Genomic DNA, 27,123 nt, shown 5'->3' on the forward strand with positions numbered 1-27,123 from the left:
CCTATTCCTGACCTCTCATATGAGAAAGGGCAAGCGAGATGCATTTCTATGGGATCATTTCCACACCTATTATCTACATTTTTTTCCACAGAGCGGTGGCTGATGAAGTCTGAAGGAAGAGAAGATAAATTGCTGCAAGGATTCTCAAATGAAGCTAAAGTTCCCATATGACATAATTCTAAAGCAGAGGCTGGGATGACAGATACAACTAAGGATGCAGAGTTAAATTAATTTTAACCAATTGTAATTTACTATAATGCAAGGAAAAGGACTGTTAGTTCTTTTCACAGTGGAAAAAAAATTCACTATTATTTCAAATTTAAGATATGCTAAAAGGAAATGTGCAAAAATTTATCTTGGGATAAATGAATTACGTTTTAAACACTCATTATTAGCTAATATTATTTTTTTGAGAATCCACCATTTGATGGGCACTCTGCTAGGAATTTAGATGGATTAATTCATTTTATCTTCGTTATACCCTTATGAAGGCAGTACTCTTATTATGTCCGTTTTATAGATGGGTAAACAGAGAAATAGTAAACTGTTTTGCCCAAGATCACAAAGCTGGCGCGTGGCTGAGTAGATTCTATGCCATGTATTAATTCAAAACTCCCTTACTTCATTTGAATGTTGTAAGGTAAATTCTTTCTCTGCTTTATAGAAATACTGAGCAAATATTTCCAGAATCTTGAGATAAGGGAGAAGTCATTCGTCTGCCTGGGACACCCAATGACTCAGTCGAGCTTGGTCCCAAGAGTTCAGGGTAACTCTCCCCACACCCTTTCTGGGCTAAAAGGAATGAAAGAAGTGGGAATCATTTTTTTTTTTTTTTTTGAGGAAGATTAGCCCTGAGCTAACATCTGCTGCCAATCCTCCTCTATTTGCTGAGGAAGACTGGCCCTGAGCTAACATTTGTGCCTATCTTCCTCTGCTTTATATGTGGGACGCCTACCACAGCACTGCTTGGCAAGCGGTGCTGTGTCCACACCCAGGATCCGAACCCCGGGCCACCAAAGAGGAACGGTGCAAACTTAACCGCTGCGCCATGGGGCCGGCCCCAGAAGTGGGAATCTTGATGTAGTAGCAGACTTCAAAGCAGTCCCTAGTTTGAAATTGTTTCTTGGTAGTTTTCTCAATGAAACATACCGAGTAAAATGACTTGGGAAATCAATTATTTAGGAGGCAAATACAAAACTCCGAAAAGATATAAGAACTTGGTTTTAGTTAGTCAAAACTCCTGGGATTTAAGACTGGTATTTGATTTTGCTTCTTAGTCATCAGTCACCTACTAACAAGTAATGTCTATTGATTATATTTTAGCCCCAAACACAAGCAACGTGATGGTCTTCCTCCCTCCTGTATCACGGACAGCATGCTCTACTGTCCATTTTTTGAGATGCACTTATGTTTGAGGTTCCTCATAATCCCTGCTAACACATTTGAAACAAATTTCACTTTATCTTCTGACAGGTCAGTCTCACATGATGAATACCAATAAGATTAATAGACAAAAGTCAACAGGGCATTCTAGATATTAAAACCTTAACTTCAATACTGATATAAAATACTATTCTATATTCACAAGTTTCATCAATATTCTGGCAAAACAATGTTTCCTAATGTATTCTATTGTAGAAAGAGATTCCTTTTGCTCTGTCACTATTTTAATTTCACTAGTCTAGACAGAATCCTGATTATGCAAGTATTATACTATATCACATCCTGTTTCAGAAAGAATATCAATATGTAGTAAGCCAATAACATTCCCTTAGCTTAAGCATGCCTTAAGGGGGAGATAAAAATAGACTGAAGATGGATACTATGGAGAAATAAGTCATGTGCTATTTTTTAAAAACCAGACTTTTAAAAGAAAAAGAAAACCTTTGTTGCCAATTTAAAAAAATCTTTTTTGGAGGCCGGCCCAGAGGCATAGTGGTTAAGTTTCCACACTCCACTTTGGTGGCCCAGGGTTCATGGTTTCAGATCCCAGGCAGGGACCTATGCATTGCTCATCAAGCCATGTTGTGGCAGCATCCCACATACAAAATAGAGGAAGATGGGCACAGATGTTAGTTCAGTGACAATCTTCCTCAAACAAAAAGAGGAAGATCAGCTACACATTTTAGCTCAGGGCCAATCTTCCTCACCAAAACAAACAAACAAAAAAAAAACAACAAAAAAAACCACTTTATTTATTTGGTCACAAGTTGTTATACAAACTCAATCAATTTCTCTTCAGCTCTGGTGGAAATGCAACTACTTAATCAGTAAATGGTTTCAGAGAAAAGACCTATAGCAACGCACTTCAGAATCTTTGGATTACAAATAAATACCCACCCACACTCTCATCACGTTTGGAGAATAACCAAAATGTATGCCTTCAAGCCTGGGGAAAAACTGAGTAAGACAATGATATTCCATTCTGGCACATCGTCTAAGATCCTCTCACAAACTTTTGTGGCCAGATGAAGCGGTATTTTTGACTCTCTATTATAAGTCAAAGGGTGGCATCTCTGATCAGAAAATGAAACTAGTTTTTGTGAATTTAAAAAGTATCCTCTTACAAGATGTGCATACTTTCACTACATCGTTTATACCTTTTTTCCTAATCAAAGAGGTTTGTGTGTTTCTTTCTATTACATTGTGGATAATTAGAGTACAGGCCCATGACTATTAACCTTTACAACCCCAGCTGCTAGCCAATGATTTGGTACTTCCTTAGTGTTTAATTAAAGACAGAACAAATATAATCCTTCAGGAAAAAAATCCAACAAATGCCAAATAATTGGGAAGATTTAACTCCCTCCCAACTTTCTTTCTCTTCCCCATAATGTCCTTCACTTTATGGTAGGGAAAAAATACAAAATTCTCCAAAGAGAGATTTCAGTCAATGGTGCCTCACCAGATGTGAGACGTGAGAGTCACCTAATTAACTTCACGGCACCTCCAGGTTCTAGATCATGCCATTTATCCCTGTTCCCCATGCACATTTTATATCTTTATTATACTAAACACATAGTAATGGGAATATCTATAAGGACATAATACATTTTCAAATGAGAATACTGCCTCCTTCTTCATCAAAAAATGAATAAGCAGCTAAAACACTTTGAGAAACACTGAGAAATGAGAGTTGATATTATTCCCAGAAGAGAAAAATCATCATTTGACTTTCCCCTTTACTGCTGTGTTCTCCCAGAGGAGATTTCACTGCCCAAGAAATTTAGTGTCCACCTGAATTCCATGTGTGAGCCATTATAAATCACTATACTATAAATTAATGACAAACTCTTTCTTTGAAAATAATAAAAAAAAATCACATTTATTATTTATAACCTGCCTTCTTGTAACAAGGAATTGAGGAAACCAAGATAAGGAAATCAGAGTGTAAATCAGCATCCTCAGAATGGCCCCTGGGGAAAAATAGTACAAGCAAATATACACCCTGTGCTAGGCATTATGACATGGCTTTACATGGAGTTTCTCATTTATTTCCCACAACCCCCTATGAGGTAGGAACCACTCCCATCCCCACCTTACATATGAGAAATCCGGGCTTTGGAGATATTACGAAAGTTGGCAAAGTTGCACAGTTAGTCAAGGATGGAGCCAGGATATTAATTTCCAGGGTCTGACTGCAAGTCTCACCTCTTAACCACAATGCTACATTGTCTCTAAAAGAACAGAGCATCTTGAAATGGACAAAGAGCAAAACTAATCATGTCATGTGAACCAAGGGTTTTTATTGTGAATATTTGAATAAAATAAAAAATAATAATTAAAAACGCATGAAGTCAAAAGAAAAAACTAAAGGCACAAACCTATCTGTGTTTAGGGAGTTCACATCTGTGAACCGGCTCAGCTGCACTGCTGACATTCTGATGTACTCAAAAAGATCTCTGATAATGAAGAGTGTATTTCAACAGCACAGTCTGGTAGAAAAGTTCTTACCAGTGTTGCAAATAACGTGGGAGGCATGGTAGAGATCTGAAGACCCTAATGGCTTCTCTTCTTCTCAGGAGGAGAGGATGCTTCTATGTTCCTCCCCCTCCTTCTATCTAACCACTTAGAAGCAGTCATACTTCTCTGTAGGAAAGGCCCTACCTAGCATCTTGGAAGTCTCCAGGCCTGATGTGGGAGGGTCCTCCCAGCCTTCTGAGTAATCACATCAAGTAGCTGTCCCATAGGGTATTCCTAGGACAATCAGTTGCCTTCAAAGAGCAATGTACCTAAAGTTAGAAATGGCCAATGCCAAGGAGATTTTTATATTTCTCTATATGGATTCATGTTTATCACTCTGTAGCTCCCCTCTCATAAGATGTAAAACTGCCTGGTGATTTAACGTATGTGAAAGTTACACGTGTACCTTATCCAAGAATATATGACAGGGTAATATCTCGGGTGAAGCATGTGGTGTGAAAGATTAGGAGTCTGATCAATCTACAAAAAATTACAAAGAACACTTCTAAAATTATTTTGAACAGTTAAATCATTGAAATAAATTTACGGTCTCCAAAAGTAACAGTAACAAAAGAGAGAAACCATTTAGATGGTCATGTTCTGGTATACTAATCCAGAAAATCATTGAACTCTGTCGTTCTTTTACACTCCTACTTTATAAAACAAATTTACCAAAACATACTCCATGTAGCATCTTTGAAAAAGCAAAGTCACTTGTCTTAAATTTAACTATGCCATGTGTGAGGACAACAATTAATATCTATTCTACATTGAGTAGGAGTGAAGGGAGATGCTCCAGGAGCCACGTAAGAAACGTTGGGAGCAAGAAGATGGAAAGGGAGTCGTGAGAAGAGGTAAGAGATTGATTCAGCTGTGCTGACTCTAGAGACTCTACCCAAAAGGCAAGAGAACACAAATATAAGGTGATGTCAGTGCTCTATTTCACTGCTCCCCCTGCATTTTCTCAAATGCTCTCTGACTAACAGTGCATGATGCTTCCAACAATCTGTGCAGGGAACTGTTACTTGTGCTTTCCTAGAATGAGGGGCAAAGAACAACTCAAAATGGGAAAACTCAAGCACCATTCTAAATTGTTGTAATAGGGGCTGGCCCCATGGCTGAGTGGCTAAGAACATGCGCTCCGCTTCCTTAGCCCAAGGTTTCACCAGTTTGAATCCTGGACGTGGACACAGCACTGCTCATCAAGCCATGCTGACATCCCACATGCTACAACTAGAAGGACCCACAACTAAAAATACACAACTATATACTGGGGAGCTTTGGGGAGAAAAAGAAAAAATAAAATCTTTAAATTGTTGTAGTAGTGGCCGGCCCCGTGGCCGAGCAGTTAAGTTCGAGTTCTCCGCTTCCATGGCCCAGGGTTTCACTGGTTCAGATCCTGGGCGCGGACATGGCACCGCTCACAAGGCCATGTTGAGGCGGCGTCCCACATGCCACAACTAGAAGGACCCACAACTAAAATATACAAGTATGTACTGGGGGGATTTGGGGAGAAAAAGCAGAAAAAAAAAAAGAAGATTGGCAACAGATGTTACCTCAGGTGCCAATCTTTAATTACTAAATAAATAGATAGATAGATAGATAGATAGATAGATAGATAGATAAATTGTAGTGATGCCCCCAGGAGCTGGTACCACCGAAGTCCAGGCGAGATACTCTGGGGAAGTGGGTGGAAGGTGTGCTGGCGGCCATAGCGTGGTCGCTGGACCAAGAACTTTGGTGCTCACTATGGCACAGAAGGATGGAAGGGATGCTCAGCGGTAAATAGAAGACACCCACTGGCCTTCTTCTCATCCAGGGGCTCCTAAGCTGAGTGTGTACAACTCTGTCCTGGGGAGCTGCAGAAAGCCCAGGCCCTACCCTGGAGACTCTGATTTACCAGGTCAAGACAGATCTAAAAGCTCTCTGTATGTTTAAAAGCCCAGTCATGTTTAAGGGCCACTGTTTTGACCCAAATGCCTAGGTCCTAATGAGTTAAAATTGCTGACTGTCTTTTAGGACAGTCATACACACCAGAAAAAGGCAACGAATGTCTGATACCTTCAGGTCAAAGACTTTTTCCCCTTTCTTCTCCTAATCATATGACTGATACAAATGACAGAGCTTTTCCTTGGCAGTAAATTAAAGCAACTCCCCAAGCAAGTCTTCCTAGATAAAGCTATTAATGGGCTTTCTAATTTTAAAACTAAAGCAACCTTAGGGTCATGAGCTCTTCTGATTAAAGGGAAATGGAAAGAGGATGATCTTTGATACCAGGGTTTCTGTAGTCATCTACCTAAAGAGCAGATGAGTCTGAGTTTTCTTTTTTTAATATTAATGTCAAGCCCAGATTTACTCTACAAACATTTGAGCGTTGAAGGACTAAGTAGCCAGCTAATGTGATGGCCTTGCTAGGACAGTAAAGGATTTGGCTTTAGTTGAATGAAACAGGGGAGATAATTTTTTAAACTATAGTCAACTCTTGCCAATTTTGAACATCAAGCTGACTCTTTCTCACCACTTAGGATGATTTAAAACCACTTCATGATATTTTTCGTTTCAGAGAATAAAGCTATTTGAATCAGAACTCTTTTCAGGAAGATAAAACTCAATGAAAAAAAGGAATGCAATGCTTTTCAAAGTTATAAATAAGCAACGTACGGACCACCTGCTGCTTCGCATCATCAGTGCTGTTACCAGACCAAACTGACAGATAAATTAAAGAAATGATTTGGATTTACTATTAATTTGACAAAACAGTCATGACTAAGTTCAGAAGACTTGAGATTCTAGAAATCACAATGTTGAAATTCAAGTAAAATCCTGAGAAACAGCTATATTGTTTAACTGTACAATTCAGGGAAATACTTGCTTGCATTTATCCCTATAGAACTCATTAAGAATTTCATTAGAAAATAAGCTTCTCAGAGAAGTAACAAAAAGTAGGCAATGATAGGATATGGTCAACAGACACAGGGACCATGAAATAAGAAGGCCCGTATACAGGCAAAATGTCTTATGCTTATTCTTCTGGGAATTTACATAATTTGGTCATTGTAAACACTATATCGCTGACATTTCACGAGGGATAAATCACTCTGATCTATATATGGTAACTATTCTGACCTTTCTAAAGCATTTGTAATATGGTATTTTGAAAATAAGCAAAGCTGAGCCCTTTATAAGTACTCTGGGTTGAAGTATGAAGTTCCTTGCAAAGGCAAAGAAACCTTAAATGAAAACAGAATAAATAATAAAAATCTAAGTAATTCAGGCCTGCAGAAACAGTAAGTATAATAAATCTTTCATGCACTTATTCTCTCAAAAAGATGTTTTAAAAGGCGCTTTAGGCACTGACAAGGTTAGAAAGCATTGCTTTAGACATTGCAAATATTTTTGTGAAATGAAAACAGCATATTGGTTACCATACAAAGAGACAGCATAGAAACTCTGGACTTTAAAATATTTGTTGACTTAAAGCCTAATAGTATTTTGAATAGCAATAGAATGTAAGTTCTGAGAGGGAACAATTTTTTTTTTTTCCTGTTTTATTTATTGGTGTGTCCCCAGTGCCCAGATCAGTGGCTGGCCCTGAGGAGGAGAGAAATAATTGTCTGCTGAATGAATGAACATCAATGATTCAGTAGGACTAGTGTGAAATCTCTGATGCTCAATGGAAATGAAAAGAAGATGTCTGTTTAACTTGTAGTCAAAAATCTCTAAATAGAAATACTCAAGAAGATGCTATATATTTATCTGCCAATTTTTATTTCCTCTTTTTAGCATGACAGTTTTTGCAAATGATGCTTCCCTAGAGACAGGTATGACAGCATGGTTCTGATTAACACAGAACAACATGAAACAACTTCATAAACATTTCTGATGCCCTCAACATCTTGACTTTTCCTTCTTATGAATGAGCACATCTCCAGTGGAGCAGAAGGATGATAGCAAAAGTGAAAACAATAATGGCATGACTTTTTAATGCCTTGCCTCAACAACAAAGAAACTTGTAAGCATCCTTTAACTGCCTCAATGCTCACCCTGCAGGTAAGGGAACTTACTCTGCGAGGTGCAGGTGTGGGGACACAAAGGTGATGAGAGGGTAAAGCTTTACCTTCAGAAAAGGAGCTAACGAGGGCTGTATCATAAATTATTTCTTTGTCAATACTGAATCATCTTACAACATAAACGACACTGAATACCAAGACGTCTTTGCGAGGTGGGTTGCTATCTTATTTGGTAGGGAATTTAGGAAAACTAAATTAATTCGAATGCCCTCCAGGCAGCAGACACAGCAGAGGAGGAAAAACAGAGCTGACGAGAATACTGGTGAAATGAACATCAATCTGGTCGTCTTGTAAAACACAGGAATAGGGGAGAAAGGCCTTCTGATCATATTCTAAAACACTGCACTATTTAAGTAAAAAGAGACAAGTAGCCTGAATAAGAGCTTGGAGCTAAAGGGAAAGAGAAAAGCCAGTTCAGAATCCATTTACCCTGTGAGTTTTACGTTTTCTGCCACTGTGAATTTCCAGTCACTTAATATCATAATGCAGTCATTTACAATTTCAAAAATAACTGGAATTGTATGGCTCTTAAAATGCTACAGAGAAAAAAAGAGGGGATCACTTCTATCCTGTGTGTTCTCAGCATGAATAAAGTTATTTCTATGCTTGTTTGTTTTAATTTAGACTCTCCGCTTGGTATGTTTCTTAAAGGACATCATTTCCTATTAACGACATTACCATATCACTAAAACAATTATTTGTTTTTGCTATGTGACACAGAAGTGAGACCAAAGAGGGAGTGAGCCACAAAATCTATTAACTTCAAAGTGACAACAATCCCCATTTTCATGCACCTGCTGGAAGAATCACATGGAGGGAGAAGAAGGAGGGTGGAAAGCAGCAGAGCCTTGAAACAGGAGGCCCGAGGGAAGGTCACTGCGGGTCACTGATGTACAGACACCCACAGTGAAATCCGTGCCAGCATGTCTAGACACAGCAGGAAATGCTCTGGGCCGTATGGAATAGCTGATATTGCCACAAGCCAAGGAGGATCTCTGAGCACCTCCTTCATCTCTTTTTGTTCTCAGAGTTATGCTTCCTGTACATACGGCCAGTCAGACTTTTCCCCCACACGGCTGCTTTGCTTTGGAGGGTTTGCAATTCTGAGTTCATTTTAGAACATAAAACCATAAAAAGAGATCTATGCCAATGATCCTTCAACGTTCAAAACAATAGACGCTCCTAATTTATGTAAAAGTATAGATGCTGAACTTGTGTGATCACACTATAATAAGTTGTAAATGATGTATGAAATGAGAAATCCTAGCACAGTGCTCAGAGAATTAAAAAACCATATCTGCTGTCTTCACTGTGTTACGTACTACAATATATACACAAAAATATTAGCATTTTTCCTAGTGTAGGCTAAAGAACTATTTTCTCTCCCAGCTCTGGTCTCTAAGTTCTGGAAAAATTTTCCCAATAACTGAGGTTTTTCAAAAGAAACATGAGTTCTTTAATTTCCTGTAAAAAATCAAAAGGCCATTAGATCATGTTAGCCTCTGAAGAGACCTATCGGAAGCTGTGGTTGTAATTTCTTTGATTCTCTACATCATTACGCTAGATTCCCGATCTTCTCATTCTTTTCCAACTGTGATGTTTCATTCTTCACCCCTACCACCTGCTTCTGATCTCTATTTCCTGAGCACCTCGGGCAGAAGCTGTCTAACGTGGGCGCCAGGATTCACAATCAAGTTCAGATATCTCTGGTGGGACCCTCACAGCACTACACCAATTCTATTATTTGTCACTAACTCACTTCCTACCACACTTTTGCTCAAAGTTCACTTAGCTTGTTCCCACAACTCATTTTCAGCCCTAAACTCCCTTTCATTCTCTCTTTAGCTCTCCAATGGTAGCTGACCTGGCTTCTTGACTTAGTTATAAAAGATCAAGGTCACAAACCCAGTCTCTCCAACTCAACATTGTATACCCATTTCATGGCTCTCACCTCCCTTACTCCCGTGTTAGAAGTGTCCTTCTTTTTCAAAGTAGATTCCTTCACTTGTGTCCTAGATCCCTTCTGCCATTTGCTCCAGGATGCATTTTTGGTTCTCTAGAAGGGCCTCACACTGCTGGCAGACAACAGTCACTTCCTATGCACTTGTTTAATGAGTGAATGATGAACAAGAAAATAGAGGTAATGTGCCATTCATATAACTGTTGCATTTTCTCACCTTTGAGAGGATGAATCTGTACTAATTCAGAGCTTCTTGGAGGGTGGTCCTTACGTAGACACACGATTTTGCTTAAGCATGTAAGGTATTTCCTCTCACAGAATCTTTATTAATCTTTAAAAGCTGCCTATTTTGCTTTATATAAAAGTCAAAGCTTATGCCTTCAAGGCAATATCATAATGTCTATGTTATATAATACTGAATGTCCTAGACCTAAGGAAAATATTCCTCTTAAGTTTTGTCAAACACATTATCAAAAATATTGTCAGTTCATAGGAACCCAGGAATATTATTCTAAGCAGAATGGACTCCAGACCATCTATGGGGCTAGTGACTACACCAGACTAATACCCTAGTCTTAGTCAAAGAGATTGAAAATAATTTGTGCCCTCATTGCTTTATTGCCCACATACATAAAACAGTAATCAATTTTAAGCAAGTAAGTTATTAACCATACACACTATACACTAAAAATTAAACCAAGAACTCATATATCTATAAGAGGGAATCCACAACCATTAATTTTGTCACACTTCCCTTTATTCTTTCTTCTTTTCTTTCTGTTGTTGAAGTATTTTAAAGCAAATCACATCTCTGATACCATTCCACATGTTTACTAGTAAGTCTCTCTAAATTTTACATAACTATAACAACATACACTTAAAACAGTAATAATTCCTTGGAATATATGGTTTCTTTAAGAATTCAAGACCAAATATCACATATCATTTCTGGTTATGTTAAAGTATAAATCATCAACATTATAGCTAATATTTACTGACCAATTATCAGGTGTCAAGCATTACACTAAGGAGTATATGTATTATCTCATTTAACCTTCAAACAATCCCATGAGAAAAGTACTATTATAATCCTCATTTAGCAGATAGTTAACAGCCATAAGAGATATGAAATAACTTGCCCAGGCTGATGTACCTACTGAAAGGCAAAGTCAGAATTTGAACCCAAACCCTCTGACCAGAGCCGGGCCACTTACATACAAAATAGTTGTGCCTGTACAAGATACAGGAAGATATATGTCTTGAGGAGGGAGATCAATTCAGATATATTACACAGTTCAGTATGAATCCATATTAAAAAAATCTGTGCCTCACCAATAATATTCACTACTTTTCTTTTTCTTAAGTGACAGAATTGGAGCAACATACTGAAAAGAAGGTAATTGTGGGCAATATAAAATTTATATGGAAATGAAGCATTTCAAGGAAAATGGAGAGTTTACTTGTACAATGGTAGAAAAAATATATATAACTCCAGGAAAGTATGTAAATAAGGTACCAGTAGAAAGTAAACTTTATCTGAATTTAATTATTACAAAAATACTTTTTATATTTAATCACCAGGATAAGACTTTTTCCAGAAGTACTAGCCTGCCGCTGTTTTCTCAAATAACAGCCCATGCCAGCAGCGTGCATGCATGAGCAGCCCTACACGAAGCTGAGTACCCACTGGAGGCATGGATGTCCTATTAACTACATCCTCTGATGAGAGTGAAATACAGTAATGGGTTAGTCCCGAAACAAATTTATAATTTTAATCAATGAAGCCGTAGAATACATCAGTAAACAAAGTAACAAAAGTTATAAGGGAAGTAGTCAACCAGGAATCTATGTCATCTTCACTGGTCCATATAATTTACAGCCTGTGGCAGATTAATTGACACATATCAAGGCAGGAAAGATAAGAATACACACATCCACAACTGCACAGCCTCTGGAAAGCACAAACACTATGACTGTTTCCCCCACCAAATCGTGCAACAGCCAATTTTCAATGCAAGCCAAAGGAGACATTTGTAGCATAGAATGATAAGTAGTTTGAGTTCTTTATATAAAAACCCCTCTGAGGCAATCCCATGCCTCAATTTATACACCTCCACACCCTTGCCTTTCTCTGGCCTATGGCTCATCCCACCACCTGCAATCTCAAGCTTGTTTCCTGATGCCTCCTAAAGGACCTTGATCCACGATGACTTTCCCTCTCCCCGAGTGTGGCCTTTCCCTTGTTAATGGATCCTTCCTGTCAATTCTTAACAAGCTTAAGTCTCTCCCACTCCAGTTTCTTAAGAGAATAAACCCTCAGCATACCCCTTATCACACACTGGTGAGTAAAAATTAGTTGAGGAAGAAAAAAAGAATATTATAAATATTGAGGACAATGAGAACAGGGATGGAAAAGTGATTAAGAGTACTGATACCTGATCAGACTGCACGTGAAAAGGGCAGCTCTACTACATACCAGCTGTGTGACCTTGGGCAAGTTATTAATCTCTCTGTGCCTCAGTTTCCCCATGTATAAAAAAATGGGGATATTAATAGTACCTACCTCAGAGAGTTGTTACAAGGGACAAATAAGGTAATATTTTTTAAAGAGCTTAGAACAGTGCCTGGCACATCATAAGCATTATATAAGTGTTAGTTAAATGAATTGAATAGAATCCAATAAAATAAAATAAAATTACAGACGATATTTAGGGAAATGATTCCCTGACTTTTCCAGCTATACCCTGGTAGATTGGGGAAATTACAAACTTTCACCCAGATTGAGCTCTCTAAAAACATTTTACTCATACAAAACTTAGTTTGACAAACTCTCTTATAGTGAGAAATCATACCAAGACTGTCCAAAATTCGGGGCGAGCCCCGTGGCTGAGAGGTTAAATTCATGTGCTCTGCTTTGGCGGCCCAGGGTTTCACCGGTTCGGATCCTGGGCACGGACATGGCACCGCTCATCAGGCCACACTGGGGCGGCATCCCACATAGCACAACCAGAGGCACACACAACTAGAATACACAACTATGTACTAGGGGGCTTTGGGGAGAAGAAGAGGGGGAAAAAAATTAAAAAGAAGATTGGCAACAGATGTTAGCTCAGGTGCCAATCTAAAAAGTGGACTGTCCAAAATTCAAATAAATAAAAGTATGTTATTTTTGCTGATAGTTGAGTCCAATGCCGCTGTACCTGGCTCTGGGTTGGTGCTGTTACACAAACAATTGAGGAAGGTAAACTGGAAAAGAAGTACAGGGTGGGTGTATTAGCAAGAGTCTGTCAGAACACGACTAAACCTTTACCAAAACTTAAAACAAAAGGTCTCGGTGATACACATCAGAGGCCTAACATTTTGGGTCGCCTTCAGGCAGAAACTGTTTGAGATAAAATGACCAGGCTTTCTAAGAATGGCCCAACTTCAATGAAAATTTGTTTTCAGTTTTTGTCAGAAAATGTACCCTTCCCGGTCCTGAGGAGCTATCACACGCTTCATTGTTCCACTGCGTGAACTAGAAGGGGGTAATTTTCACGTGTTGGCTCCATCTGAGTCCATTTGACAGCCCCAAGGACTGAGTCTAAGACATGGATCACTGGCACATGGTAAGACCCAATGCTACTATGCTCTTCATAAAAGATTCTGAGAAGAATTCAATCTAGAAAACCAATTTCTATAGAGAAGAATATTTCTGAGGCCCTATATTAGTTTCAGTATTATCATTATTAATAATTTATAACAACTTATTATTAAGACTATCAGTCTCTGAAGCTCCAACTCTGGCCAATAAAATTCTGCTCAACTATGAAAACTTTCCGACAAACACTGAAGCCCTTGAGGAGGAAGGTGGCTGAGGCCAATGGGGTGGTGTTCAGGGGGCAGGCTTTGGGGCCAGGCTGCCAACTTGGGGCTCTGCTTTGCCTCTTGCCAGTTCCGTAAACTCAAGCAAGTTACCCAACTTTCCTGTGTCTTGGTTTTCTCACCTATAAAATCAGTGCTGATAATATATTAAAAGCACTGAGAACACAGTTGGGCAGATGGTTAGTGCTCAATAAATACTGGCCGTTTGCTTCTTAGAGAACTGAAGTTTAAAAAAAAAGTCCTAACCACTTGTCTGCCTTGCGAGAAGAATAAACATCTGCCTTTCCTACTCACGCCTCTCCAGGTCCTTGTACACATTGGCCCCTCCACCTGCGCCCGGACAAGGGAACTTCCTGAGATCCATGTGCAGGGCAATGTCATAAAGATTATACTTGGAATGTATTTTATTTTTTGTAATTACTCAACTATACCATCTTTTGTCTGCTGAGTTTCATTGTTTGGATTGGACTTTGAAAAAAAAATCAAATGATCCAGTTTCTTCGACAAATAAATGACAAGGAATTTAAGAGGGAGAGGGAAACTATAACTGAAAAGTGACTTGTGAGACTTATCAACTGGCTGCAATATACGGGCCTTATTTGGATCTTGTAAATTACAAGTAACTTATTTGGAATTTGTAAAACGATATTTATGAGCCAACAGGGGTGACCTGAATACTGATTGGAAATAGATATTTGATGATGTTGAGAATACAAACTTTTTGGGTGGCAATTCCTTTAGAGTTACCTTTTCTAGAGATACGCCCTGAAATATTTACATTTGAAAATAATATGATGTCAAGGATTTGCCTCCAAATAATCTGGGGATAAAGAGGAGGACTGGAAAGGGATTTGGTTAAAACAAGACCAGCCCTAAGCCGATCACTGTTGAGGCTGGTGTGGGTACATGGGGCTTCGTGACACTATTCTACTTTTTTATATATCTGCAAGTTTCTAAAATAAAAAGTTTAAAAAAGAAATAGAAGTTGACTTTAAAATGCCCACACATCCCATCCTGCATCCATTGTTGGGCATATGAAGAAACACAACAATACCTCAAAATCATCTTACATTTATAATACTTTTTTTCCTGAGAAGACACAAATACTTGACGCTCATTAGCCACGCCAGGCGCAAGGAAGCAGGCAAGACTTGTCATCACTTTCAAGAAGAAGGAAAAGACAGAGGTAAGTAAGTGAAGGGGTCAGGGCAGCAGCAGTCAACTGCAGAGACAATAGTCAAGCCCAGTCTTCAGATCTGTGCATCCTAAGGCCTCTTCAAAAGGTAATGGTGACAAGGCCCTGTGTAGTTTGAACCAAGGCTACTCAGGACAAGATTTTAAATAATCCGTAAAAGAATAAGCTTTGTGCTGCCTGAGGCCTCGGAATGTCAAGAAAATAAACGTGAGATGGTTCCAAACACCTTGTAAGCATATATTTTCATTCTTACTCATTCTTTTGCTAATCATCTTTATGGTGATTATAAGTTTGGGAGGTGACAGCCAATGGCCAAACTCAGTGAGTAGAAGCAGGGGAGAGGAATTTAGTCGTGATTCCTCCTAAGGCCATTACAAATCAGGTGGGATATTAGAGGAGTGTGTGTGTGACAGAGGGGAATGGAGAGGGGAAGAAGGAGGGGCAGAAAAGGGGGAAGGGAGACGGGAGTGTACACATGGCAGCCCAACCACATCACAGAGCACGAAAAAGGCCCAGCTCCTGGCCTGAACTTAGGGACCACAAAAACAATATTATGGGGATCCTACACCCAGGTTATCTTCCTGCTTTCACCAAGTAAACAGATACAAAACAAGTGGAACTCTGCCAATCAAAACCTAAAAGGATGTTTTAGAAAATTTGAAAATGATTATAAATAAGATAAAACTGGGAGACAAGCTAATACTAATTCTAAATTAATGCAATCCTACATTAGTGCAATTGGAATATTAGCAGCAAAGGGTACTTTGTATTTCTCAAAAACTTTAGCTTAATAGGAAGAAGCAAAAGAGTGACCTCACTTCTCCCTTCTACATTCCATATAGTTTGTTACATAGTTTAGAGACCGTATGTCACACAGACAATGTGATGAAGATTTTTGTTAAACTAGACTACTTGGAAACCAAGCTCTCTATGATCCACTTAAATATGTAAGCAAGTATTATTTCTAAATAATCTTTCACATTTCTAAAGCAAGTGCTAAGCTGTAACTTGGATCTGTTTTTCTTGCCTTTCTCTTCCCTTTTTGGTAGTGTTGATGTGTGAAGGGAGAAAGGTTTTCTAACTCCCTGATTCATTTCCTCGCACAGTGTATAAAGTAGACTTTATAACTGTATGACCATTGTTATTTCCACACCTCATAAATTCTGTCCTGGTTGCATAAAAATTCACCTTTAAATTCTATGGACAAAGTCCACCGTCAAGAAATAGAGAGTACACTTACTAATAGGTAATGACTAACATATAAATTAATTCACCAAAGATTTAATGGTTATAAATGCATTAAAAATAAACACATATTTCCTAGAAAACAAATCTTTTTTAACCAGAAAAGAAATACTCAGGACAATTTTGTGTTTATAAAACAATATATATGGCTCAGTATTAATTAAAACTGTCAGCATTGGGGCCAGCCCCGTGGCCGAGTGGTTATGTTCTCGCGATCTGCTTTGGCAGCCCAGGGTTTCACCGGTTCAGATCCTGGGCGCGGACATGGCACCGCTCATCAGGCCACGCTAAGGCAGCGTCCCACATGCCACAACTAGATGGACCCACAACCAAAAATATACAACTATGTACTGGGGGGCTTTGGGGAAAAAAAGGAAAAATAAAATAAAATTTTTAAAAAATCTTTAAAAACTGTCAGCATTTATTTTAGTATTTTTTTTAAGTATGGTACAGTTGGGTCATTACACGTGATTTGGGTGATACAATTTTAAATTTAAAATTTTTACTGTAAAAGATGGTGTGCAGTGTGCTCAACTTCAAAATAAATATACAAAGTTTTAAAATATTAAAGACAACCAAAACATCCACTATAAGTTTCTCCTAAATAGTGAAAACTTGCCTTAAGAGAAGTGCAACAGGTAGGACTCAGAGAACGGAGAAAGGGAAAACCAGTATGTAAAAACTGTATATCATTTCACAGCTCTGAAACTCTAATGGGAAGGCTTCCATCTTTTAGTCATCTCTTGACATCATTTGATGCAGACAGGTAAGAATAATGTAATTGCTGATTGACAATTTGAAAAATATAATGTGTTGACTCACATAAGCAAACTTCAGATTTCAGAGAAATTATATCTTCCTTGAATTATCAATACAAAGTAACTCAAACAAATAATAGGCCTGATATTAATGTCATAGTTTCATTTAATAATAATTATTATGGTTCTACAGCCCTTTTGAGTTTTTCAAAGAACTCTTGCAAGCATCATCCCATCTAACTTTCATGGAAATCTCCAGAAGGTAGGCAGCCTAGAAACTGACAGAGTTCTACAGATGAGAAAATTGAAGCTGAGAAGAAAAGTGTAAAAGGCCATATATCCTAAAGTTTGCCCATTTCAAATCTCCACCATTCCAACACTAAAAAATTCAAGTCCTATCTCCATGTGCACTTACCTGATTGGTCGATTCTCTTTACTGTCAAAGAGGGAGAAGATGACCTCAAGCTCCTCCCCCAGGTTGGAACACATGAGGCTCTTCATTTGCACGAAGAGGTGGTGACTACTGGCCTGCACCGGGGTATCTTTCTTCCGATGTCGATGCTCCATCTGTATGACACCCCCCAACAAAACATGATCAGCATGGACTGAAGAAAATAATGGGACCCAACAAACTGGTTAGCTATGGTGTGATTATGATGTCCTGTTCTGTAATTTTTTTGTTGTTTGCTGTGGATTTGGTATTTAATTGGATGTTAAGTTCCGAATTTTCTCCCAACTTCTGAAATAAGAAACTATGAAGTTTGTAAGACCATCAAATCTTGCTTTAAGAACATGTTTTTCAATCATCAATTTAAAATCATACCAACTCACTGAGTAGATTTAAGCAGCATAAAGTTCAAAGAATTCTATTATTCCCTTATCAACTCCCAGGATGAGAACAATTATTAGTCATGTTTAAAAAATCAGACTAAATTATATCTAACTGATCATTTCATTGATGGTAGCGGAACAATTCAGCTACGACTTCACATTTCTCATAATTAAAAGTTCTTTGAAAGCACACTAAATTGAAAAATTATGGCAGTTTTCTGAGACAGGCTGTGGCAAAAGATATTCAATCACTAGAGCAAAAAAATGTTTCTTACTTGCTGTGGGGCAATAGGGATGCAGACTTAGGAAAGCTAGTGAGGTGTAGCATCTGTGTTTCTCTCTCCTTCTGTCCTCAATACAGCCAACCTAGCTAGACTTGGGAGGCACGACCAGAAGTGAGAATTTCCACACATTGAGGGAGGAAAGGAATCAGCCACGGTTCCAGGCATGAGGAGAACATGGGGGTGATCATTCATTCAACATACATTTGTTAAGTATCTATTATGTGCCAAGCACTGGGAATGCAATGATGAGCAAAACCAGAAATAGCCCACACCTTCATGGAGCTTATCTACTAGAGGGAGTATCATCAACAGAATTGTCACACCCACAGATAGACAACTGCAACTGTGATAAAGGGAGGGGAAGAACCAGATTATCACGAGAATCTATAAGGAGGGATTTGACTTGTACCTAGGCAGTCACAGAAGGCTTCCTGGGAAAGTGACACTTTAGCCAAGAGCTAAAGAGTGAGCAGGAATTATGAACCACCTAGGACAGTGCTTCTCAAGCTACCTGCAGTGAAGGACCAAGTTGTTTTTCCCTCTAACCCACTACAGACTGATATTTTCACAAATACAACAAAAATGTCATGGTAACGTCAAAATGCTACAAAGGTTTCTAAACATTTACCCGCCATTTTGTACTTGGGCCAGTTACAAACAGTTCACAGTCCAGCTAGTTCTTGGCCCACACTTTGAGTAGAACCGGCTCAGGATAAGAGAAAAGGGAAGACAAATACACAGGCCTGTGTTTTAAAAGAATAGGTGCTAAGAATGTGGAGGATTATTGTTTTCATAACACAGACTACTACTGAAGCCACCTCTTTCCGATCACTTGACAATTAAAAAAAAATAGCTCAGGGATTAACTCCATAATAATGGAGTCAGATCCTTTGCTTGGGGTTAAGGTACATAACTCCATTTCTACATTAGCCATCTTTTTGTTTCTAACGATAGTTCAAAAACTACTGACTGACTGACCAACATTTGAAGGCAAAGAATGCTGTCTAAAATTACAGTTGTAAATGCAGCAGTATAAAGTTTTTTCATGCTTTCATCTTTTAATCTGAACTACTCAAAAAGTGAACAGTTCAAAAACGCAATGAACCAAATGCATCTATTATTATGGAATATGCAACAGGTCCACCGGACACCTGTCTGTAAAAGTGAAGAGTGAGTACACTTTCTTTCAAAATGGACCTCAGCATTGTGGTATGTGTTGGCCATAATTACTAGAAATAAATTCCTGCAGAGAAATATTCTAAGTGTAGACAAAAGCATAATTCTGCCTCATTTTCTATAAAGCTTGCTCTATTTTGTGGTTTAAAAATTCTTTTTACTAGGGCAAAAGAAGTATCATACATTCATAAAACCACACCTCTATAACTGACAAAGAGGCTTTTTATTTTCTGCAGTTGCTACTTACTTACTGATTTACTTAAAATTTCAGGGTAACATAGTACAAAGTACTATGAAGACATGAAGTTCTACTAAAAGCTAAAGCTGGAAAACAGATATAAAAACCTCATGAAAAGAATGGACCTCAAGGAGGTGTCTGGTCTTGACTTTAAACAGTGCAAAGTTCCTACCATCAATCATGACATTCCCTGAAAACTGAACGAAAAAATTAGCTCCCTTACTCATGCAAAGAATCCAATATATCTAGATCAGTGGTTCTCAACCTTGGCTGCACTTTAGAATCACCAAGGGAGCTTTTAAAAAATACTTATGCCCAGGTCCTATCCCAGAACAATTAAATTAGAATTTCTAGAGGATGGGGGTCCAGAGAGTGGTAGTTTTAAAAGCTCCCGAGGTGATTCTAAAGTGCAATGAGGGTTGAGAATCACTGACTGAGATCATATGCAGGGAGATGCAAACCACAGCTGACTGAAAAGCGGATCCTTGCATCTTTTGTCTAATTACTGTCTTGGAACCTTTGGTCTTTGCGTGCATGCCAGTAATGAGCCTGCCTGATTGTTCCCTTTGTACGTGTGACATGGATCCTCACAAACGGCACTGGAATCTCTGGCTCTGCAGTCTTCCCTCTCCCCTCGCCCATCGTTCTTCCAGGTCTGGGACGGATCTGGATTTAAGTAGGTTATGATTACTTGTTTCTCTCTTGGGAATTCACTACTTTGGGGAACTTCTAAAATTATCTCTGTGAAAATATCATTACAATAACAAAATTAAAAAGGCATGTTCACACTTGAAGAGCTATAATTTGGTAGTTGTAACACAGAGACAAAAATCCAACTCTGAAATAATTTATGGTTAAAAAGGCACCTGCCAGTTACTCTAAATGTGCTTATAATTTAACTAGACCTTTGATGATGAAAAGAGACAGATTCATTCCAAAGATTTATTTAAGTGATGCAAAATTTTAATCCTCATATAATGCATTAATTACTGAGAGAATCGTCTATACCCGGGTTTTTCAACTTCAGCACTATTGACATTTTCGGCTGGTTGTTTCTCTGTTGTAGGGCTTTTCCTGGGCTTTGAAAGACGTTTAGCAGCTTTCTCTGGCCTCTACCCACCAGATGTCAGGAGCACCTCTCCCTGCCCCCGCCCCACACCGTCCCCAATAGTGAACACCAAAAATGTCTCCAGACATTGTCAAATGTCCCCTGCTCTCTGTCTGAGAACCACTGGACTATCTACTAAGGATCACAAAACAAGGAGCTAACATGATCTTGGATAAAACCAAGAAGGATGCCTAAAAAGATACTCTGCATGCACAAACAACCAAAGAATCCAGCTAATAAGGTTCTCTCTATTTCTAGGATTGCAATCTGGCCTTTGGCAGTGAACCAAACGTCCCAAGTGGACATATGTTAACACTGTGCAGTTTAGCACTTTTTACTGCTTAGATGAACACAATTAGGTGAGAAAGATCTGCTAACAGGACTCTCCAAAACCTAAAGCAAGACTTTTTTTCCTAATGATGCAATATGGATTTAGCGAGATGGAAACACCTGTGTTTCAAATATGACACGAGAAGACACAGTAAAAGAAGAGAAGTGGCAACAATTAATCAAACATCCTCTGTTAGCGCATTTTACCCCCACACCATGGTCCTTGATCTGCAAGTGAAAATAAATTGTAACAACAGCAACAACAAGGGGTCAGTGGTGGTGCTTGCCAACTCTCCCTGGTGAAGTCAACACAGTCAGTCACTTTCATGTTATACAGAGAAAAAGACCAGTGCTACAGAGAACCTGATTATTGTGAGCCCAGAATATAAAAAGAAACTTAAAGAAGAAATTTATAATTATTTGTGTTTTTCATGGGCTACTGTCTTTGCTTTAGAAACAGTAAAATGCAACCACTACAGAGGAGAAATTAAATTTTTGTGAAAAATCACAATGTTTTATTTTCCTCATCCACAAAATGAAGATTTGGGACTACGATTTGGGCTATAAAATAGTAAAAACCCCCTCCAATGGCAGTCATTGCTAATCAATGGTAGTGTTTCCCACCACTGGCAGTCATTGCTAATCAGTCACAGCCCAGATGAGACCCCAGAATCTTCTCAACATGGCACTCTCAGCAACCAGCACTAACAAACTGGAATGTTGAAAGAGATGAAATTAATTTGCCATCTCACATATGACATTAAGTGAAAAGAACAGAGATAAAATTACATAAACGCAAAATCAAACTAGGGAAAACAAAATGTATTTGTATCAGACATTGTTAGTTGTATATCAAATGTTTGACGTCCCTTGCTAAATATGGTGATGTGACTATGTCTGGCTAATGAAATGTAACTGCAAGTGTTGTATGGAATTTTCAGAAAGGCTCATTAAAGTGTTTGAATCAATTGAGAAGAACCCTTCTCCTTCCTACTGTTGGAGAGCAGATGTAATGGCTAGAGCTCTGGCAGCTATATCGTACTTTGAGGTATCCTTGATGATGGAAGCCATGCCCTGCATAGCAGAAAGATAAGAGCCTGTACTGCTTTTGACATCTTGAAACTACAGCAAGCCCAAAACTTCCTGCCTCTGGGATTACATATTGTGAGAGAGAAATAAATTTCTATCATGTCTAAGCTTCTATTGTTTATTTACTTCATGGAATACAGTCAAATCTAATTTTAAGATTTAGCATATAAGTTATCAACTATTCTTGTCATCTTGCCTCTCTAATAAGGATGAAATGAAGATGAGAAAGGAATGAAACTTGATTGAATGCTTAGGTGCTTGCAAATACTATCTGTCAAGAAAAGCATTTTACTTGCATTTCTTATTTAATCTTCATGACAAACATGATAAGAATTATTTTCCAATTTGATAGATGAAGAAACTGAAGCTCTGAGAGATTAAACAGTAAGTCCAAAATCACAGGGCTGGTAAAAGGAAGAGATGGAATTCAAATCTAGTTTTTTGGATTTATAACCCATGGTCTTTTCATAACATCATAATGACCTCAAAAACACTGAGTGCTTGCTTATTAAGCACAAAGCACTGTACAAGATTATTTGGGGTTTAATAGAGAAAGTAAGCGTAAGACAGTACCCATTCTCAAGAAACTTCAAATGGAGTAAGAGATTTAGAAAGTGAGAGACAAAATATGATGCTCAATGAGTTAAACTAACAACAACAAAGATGTCCCATTAGAGGATGTAACTGACAAATTATACAAATTTTATTTATTGTATAAACTAAGAATTAATGATGACTTTAACTTGGAATACTCTTATTTTGTTTCCTTCTTCCATCTCTGCCTCCCTTCAACTGACCTTAAACTATGTTCATTGTAAAGGAAAGGAAATTCTCCACAAAAATAGAATTTATTCCAAATGACATAATCAGATGTAAATAATCTGAACAGATTGATGACTAAGGCAAAAATTGTAAGTGGTATTAAGAACTGCTTTCTCAAATCAGACATAAGCCCTGATGGATGTACTGATGATGTTTCCCCCACATTTTTCAGATACAGTTAATCTCGGGTCAAGAATATCCCACTATTCTATGAAAAATATTGTAAGCTTGGGAAGCTATGCAAAAGAAGCAGAATCTTCCAACAAGGACTCTACTATTTGCCACAGGCACTCCTCCTTGGAACATTATGATAAGATGCAGTAGTAACTCTATCAAAATAAAATTACCACTGGGGGAATGGCTTTTGAAAGCCCTTCCCAACCACATTCTTCTTCAATTTGGGGTTTGGAAAGAGCTTAGTTAGTATCAAGAGATTAGATAAATTTTATACAAGTATTAAGAATACAAGGCTATATACAAGGAAGAACGGAGCAGATTTGGGGAACCTGGATGCCAAGCAGATAACTGGACTTCAACCTACATGTAACTAGAAAAAGAACTCAAGTCATAGGTGATGCTGTGATGGGCAATATGATCAAATATCTTAGGATTAGTAATAGGCTTCAGCACTTAGGCGTGGATAGGGCTCTAGTAGGGATAGGGGTAGGACCAGCAGTTGGAGACCAAGGAGGAGCCACTTTGAGCAGTCTATGTATACAGAGATAATGGGGCAGGAGAGAGCTAACATGTTGGTGAGCAGTGACTGGATACCATTAGTCACAACACTGTCCTGAAACACAACAGAGAAATATGTATGACTTGTAAGCATTTCACTAAACTAGGCAAAAAGTACCAAGATTTTCAAAAGAACTTAAAACTTCTTTGGATTTACTTCCTAGTGTCTGGGAGTTGAGGGCACAGTAGAGAATGTCACGTCATTCTGAGAAAGGTAAAGTGTCTCAGTTTTCTATTTGGAGCATGGTCACCTCAGCTCTCAATTCTCTTTACTTGCTCCAAATTAAACCTGGAACATCCTGTTCTTACAAAATTAAGTAAGTATGAAGAGTGCCATGGAAACCACAAAATTAGCAGTGAGGCTGTAAGCCAAGACTTCTCTACCTACCAATCGGTAGAGCTCAGTAATGCTGATGTCCTCTGGATCCACCATTGCATACTCTTTCCTAGGCACCAGGTCCAGTCCCAGTTGTCTAGAAAACAAATTGCAAAAGTTGGGAGAAAAGTCGCCTCTATAGAATTTATTAAAAATAATTTATTTTTACTACATTACCCTGAAATCAGATATATCACACGCCATGCTTCTCTCACACATACTTTTTACCTTGCATTACTAGTTACCATGGTTGGAGTAGCCAGTGTAACCAGGTTGGACACTGGGAAGAAATTGAGAAACAGAAGACAAAGGCAGGCAAATCAGGGGGTGGGTGAGGGGATGTCACTCTCAGTGGAGTGCTCCTGCAATGGTGAGGAGCATTCAGCACTCCGTAAACCACCACCACAGAAACCCTTCCACATTAGACTGGGGTGGAAACCAGAACTAGACATAATTTTGTTCTTAGAAATCAGAGTTGAGGAGAGGGGAGCTTGGTCTTTAGCATTTGACCTGGCACCAAAATACCTAGTTATGGCAGGAGCTAACTCATTCCTAATGTGAATCTCTGGTAACATGTGCATGGTTGTCATTCATTCATGGCAAGTTCTGGGGTCAGTAAAGGCAGGGGACAGAAATTAGGGCAGCGTACTTCTAGGCCTGGGGTGGTTTAGCCTTTTGTGTGTGGGTGACATGTGGCTTGCTGTGCTGAGACTATTCTAAGGTCACACATCCAGCCTCAGAGGGACCAAGTATGGTAACCGATTTGTGACATCTTACCACAGACAGAGAAAAATGAGTATAACCCTGCCAGTTTCCCTCTAGTGACCTTGATAACATATTCCTCTCCGGGGCATACACTTTACTACACTGATATCAACGCAATATAATTCTGTTCATCTCCTTAACCATCCACGACCATCCCAAAGGCTTCACAATGCCTTTGTAACACCCTATAGATCAAGGCCAAGATACCATCTCTCTATCAGATGCCCCTCAACCACTCTACTCCAGGTCTCACGCTTAATTCTCTGAGGATGATGTGTTCCACATCCCTTTCACATCATCACTCTCTAACACGGAAGCCTTCCCTCATTGCACTCCCCGTTACAGAACCACAGCTTTCTCACATTTACAATAAAAAAAAATCCTGAAATTCTGTGCCCTCCCCAAAACCTCAGTAGAGGTTTTGTAGTAGAATTTATTAATTTGGCACCTACTTCAAGCCAGGCACTGCCCCAGCCCCTGTGAGGGATAGATTTTCTTAAGAAGATTACAAGACTGTGGCCTTCTTGATGGCAGGAGCTATCTTTTAGATACTAAAATAGTTTCTTAATTACGTTTCCCTTTGAGAAACTTAAAAGTTACACTTGCATTCTTTAACTTTTGTTGAACCTTCAAATAAGCAACAGCACTGCGATTTGTATTTAAATTACCCAAGTCTCCCTGTTATGGAATGAAATTTTTAAAATTTATATATTGAAGCCCGAACCCCAATATGATTATATTTGGAGATAGGGACTATAAAGAGGTAAGAGAGGTCAAGTGAAGTCATATGGGTGGGGCCCAAACCTAATAAGACTGGCGTCCTTATAAAAAAAGGAAGAGACTCCAGAGATTTCTCTCTCTCCATGCAAGCACAAAGGAAAGACCATGAGAGAAGACAATAAGAAGGTGGCCATCTGCAAGTCAGCAAGGGAGCCCTCACCAGAAAGTGAATTTGCTGGTAGCTTGATCATGGACGTTTAGCCTCCAGAACTGTGAGAAAATAAATGTCTGCTGTTTAAGCAACCCAATATGTGGTATTTTGTTATGGTAGCCTGAGCTGACTAAGATATCCCCCTTGCTACACTTCAGATCTGATAAAATCTATTCCTCAGTCTCTATCCCCTCCCAAGAGAGAACCACCATACCACAATGGAAGACATCATTTGACAACATGTCAACATTGCTGAGGAAAGATTACCTAGCAAAGGAAAGAGGCTATATAACCACATAGGAATCTTGGCACCTACCTTACCCACAGCTCCTTCTATGAGAAGCCGCCTACCCACATTCTCTGCTGAGGGGGGCAGAGGAGAGCTGAGGTAGTCTAGTCATCTGACCATCTCCTCTTCCTGGGCCACATCTGACTGGCCAATTGGTAGGCAACTGACCTAAAGACAATTAATCCATGGACTGGTCAGCAGCTTAGGAGTGGCTGGTATAAAATGCTCAGTCTAAACAGGAATGATAGATACTGGATCTCAATGAGATTCTTTCTTTGCGAACTTGCATCTCAAAATTCAGACAGCATCAGCCATGTGGTACAGGGAAGAAAAGATGCACGAAGGGCAGCTGATCTACATCACTGCAGAAAGAGTAAAGACTAACTCCAGGTGCAGAGGCTGTAGAGCAGGTGCGGGGTCCAGAACCTTCCTGAGCTTGTGGGCACTAGGAGCCTGTAATCTGCAAGTCTCTTCCTCTCTTAAGGCTTTGATTGTTCAACTGCTGGCTCTTGGGAATTCTGGCTGTGTGAAGAGAGTTTTATGTGTTTCTATTTCATTTTGTTAATTCCTAGATATATCCTTAGGATACCCTCCTGCTGTTTGAGGTTTCTGAGCTCACAGAACAGGATCAGGGCAGTGCTTTAAAAACAATAAGAAGAAATGTGGCAAGGAGCAAAGGGACAAGATGGAAGGAGAGTTTTCAGGACATGGGAAGCCAGTGGTGGGAGGGGAGGGTCAGGTTTTACATCAACTCAGTCACCAAACTACTCTGGGACATCAGGAAGGATGGATGAACTGATTCTCTTTCCTGTATAATCTTAGCAGGAAAGTCAAAGGACAGCACAGGACTCTATGGGGAACAGAAACAGGTACCATTATCTTCTGTTTGAGCCTTCCAGGGGGAGGACACTTCTCTTGATGACCCCGTCAGGGAACAAGATGCATTATCTTCCCCTCCTCCCAAGCTTCCCCCATCCAGAGGACCTCTCTTCCCCACTCTTCAACAGTCTGATATACAACCTGAGATTGAACACATCCTTAATTTATGTTCATCCAGAGATCTACATGCTGACATAATTTTGCAGGACAATTTG

At 39.0% G+C, this 27,123-nt stretch overlaps 1 protein-coding gene across 4 annotated transcripts in view; it reads right to left on the reverse strand.

Annotated features, from left to right (window-relative positions):
• The window catches only part of DOCK4 (dedicator of cytokinesis 4), a 432,596-nt gene that overhangs the window by 212,497 nt on the left and 192,976 nt on the right, over positions 1-27,123 (reverse strand). For all 4 annotated transcript variants that reach the window (XM_046670233.1, XM_046670234.1, XM_046670231.1 and 1 more), the window contains exons 7-8: positions 24,057-24,141; positions 17,471-17,622 (exon numbers count right to left, since the gene is read on the reverse strand). In XM_046670233.1, coding sequence (XP_046526189.1) covers positions 17,471-17,622; positions 24,057-24,141 — 237 coding nt within the window. The remainder of the gene's footprint in view (positions 1-17,470; positions 17,623-24,056; positions 24,142-27,123) is intronic.

This window comes from Equus quagga, chromosome 8, assembly GCF_021613505.1.
Source record: "Equus quagga isolate Etosha38 chromosome 8, UCLA_HA_Equagga_1.0, whole genome shotgun sequence".
Lineage (NCBI taxonomy): Eukaryota > Metazoa > Chordata > Mammalia > Perissodactyla > Equidae > Equus > Equus quagga.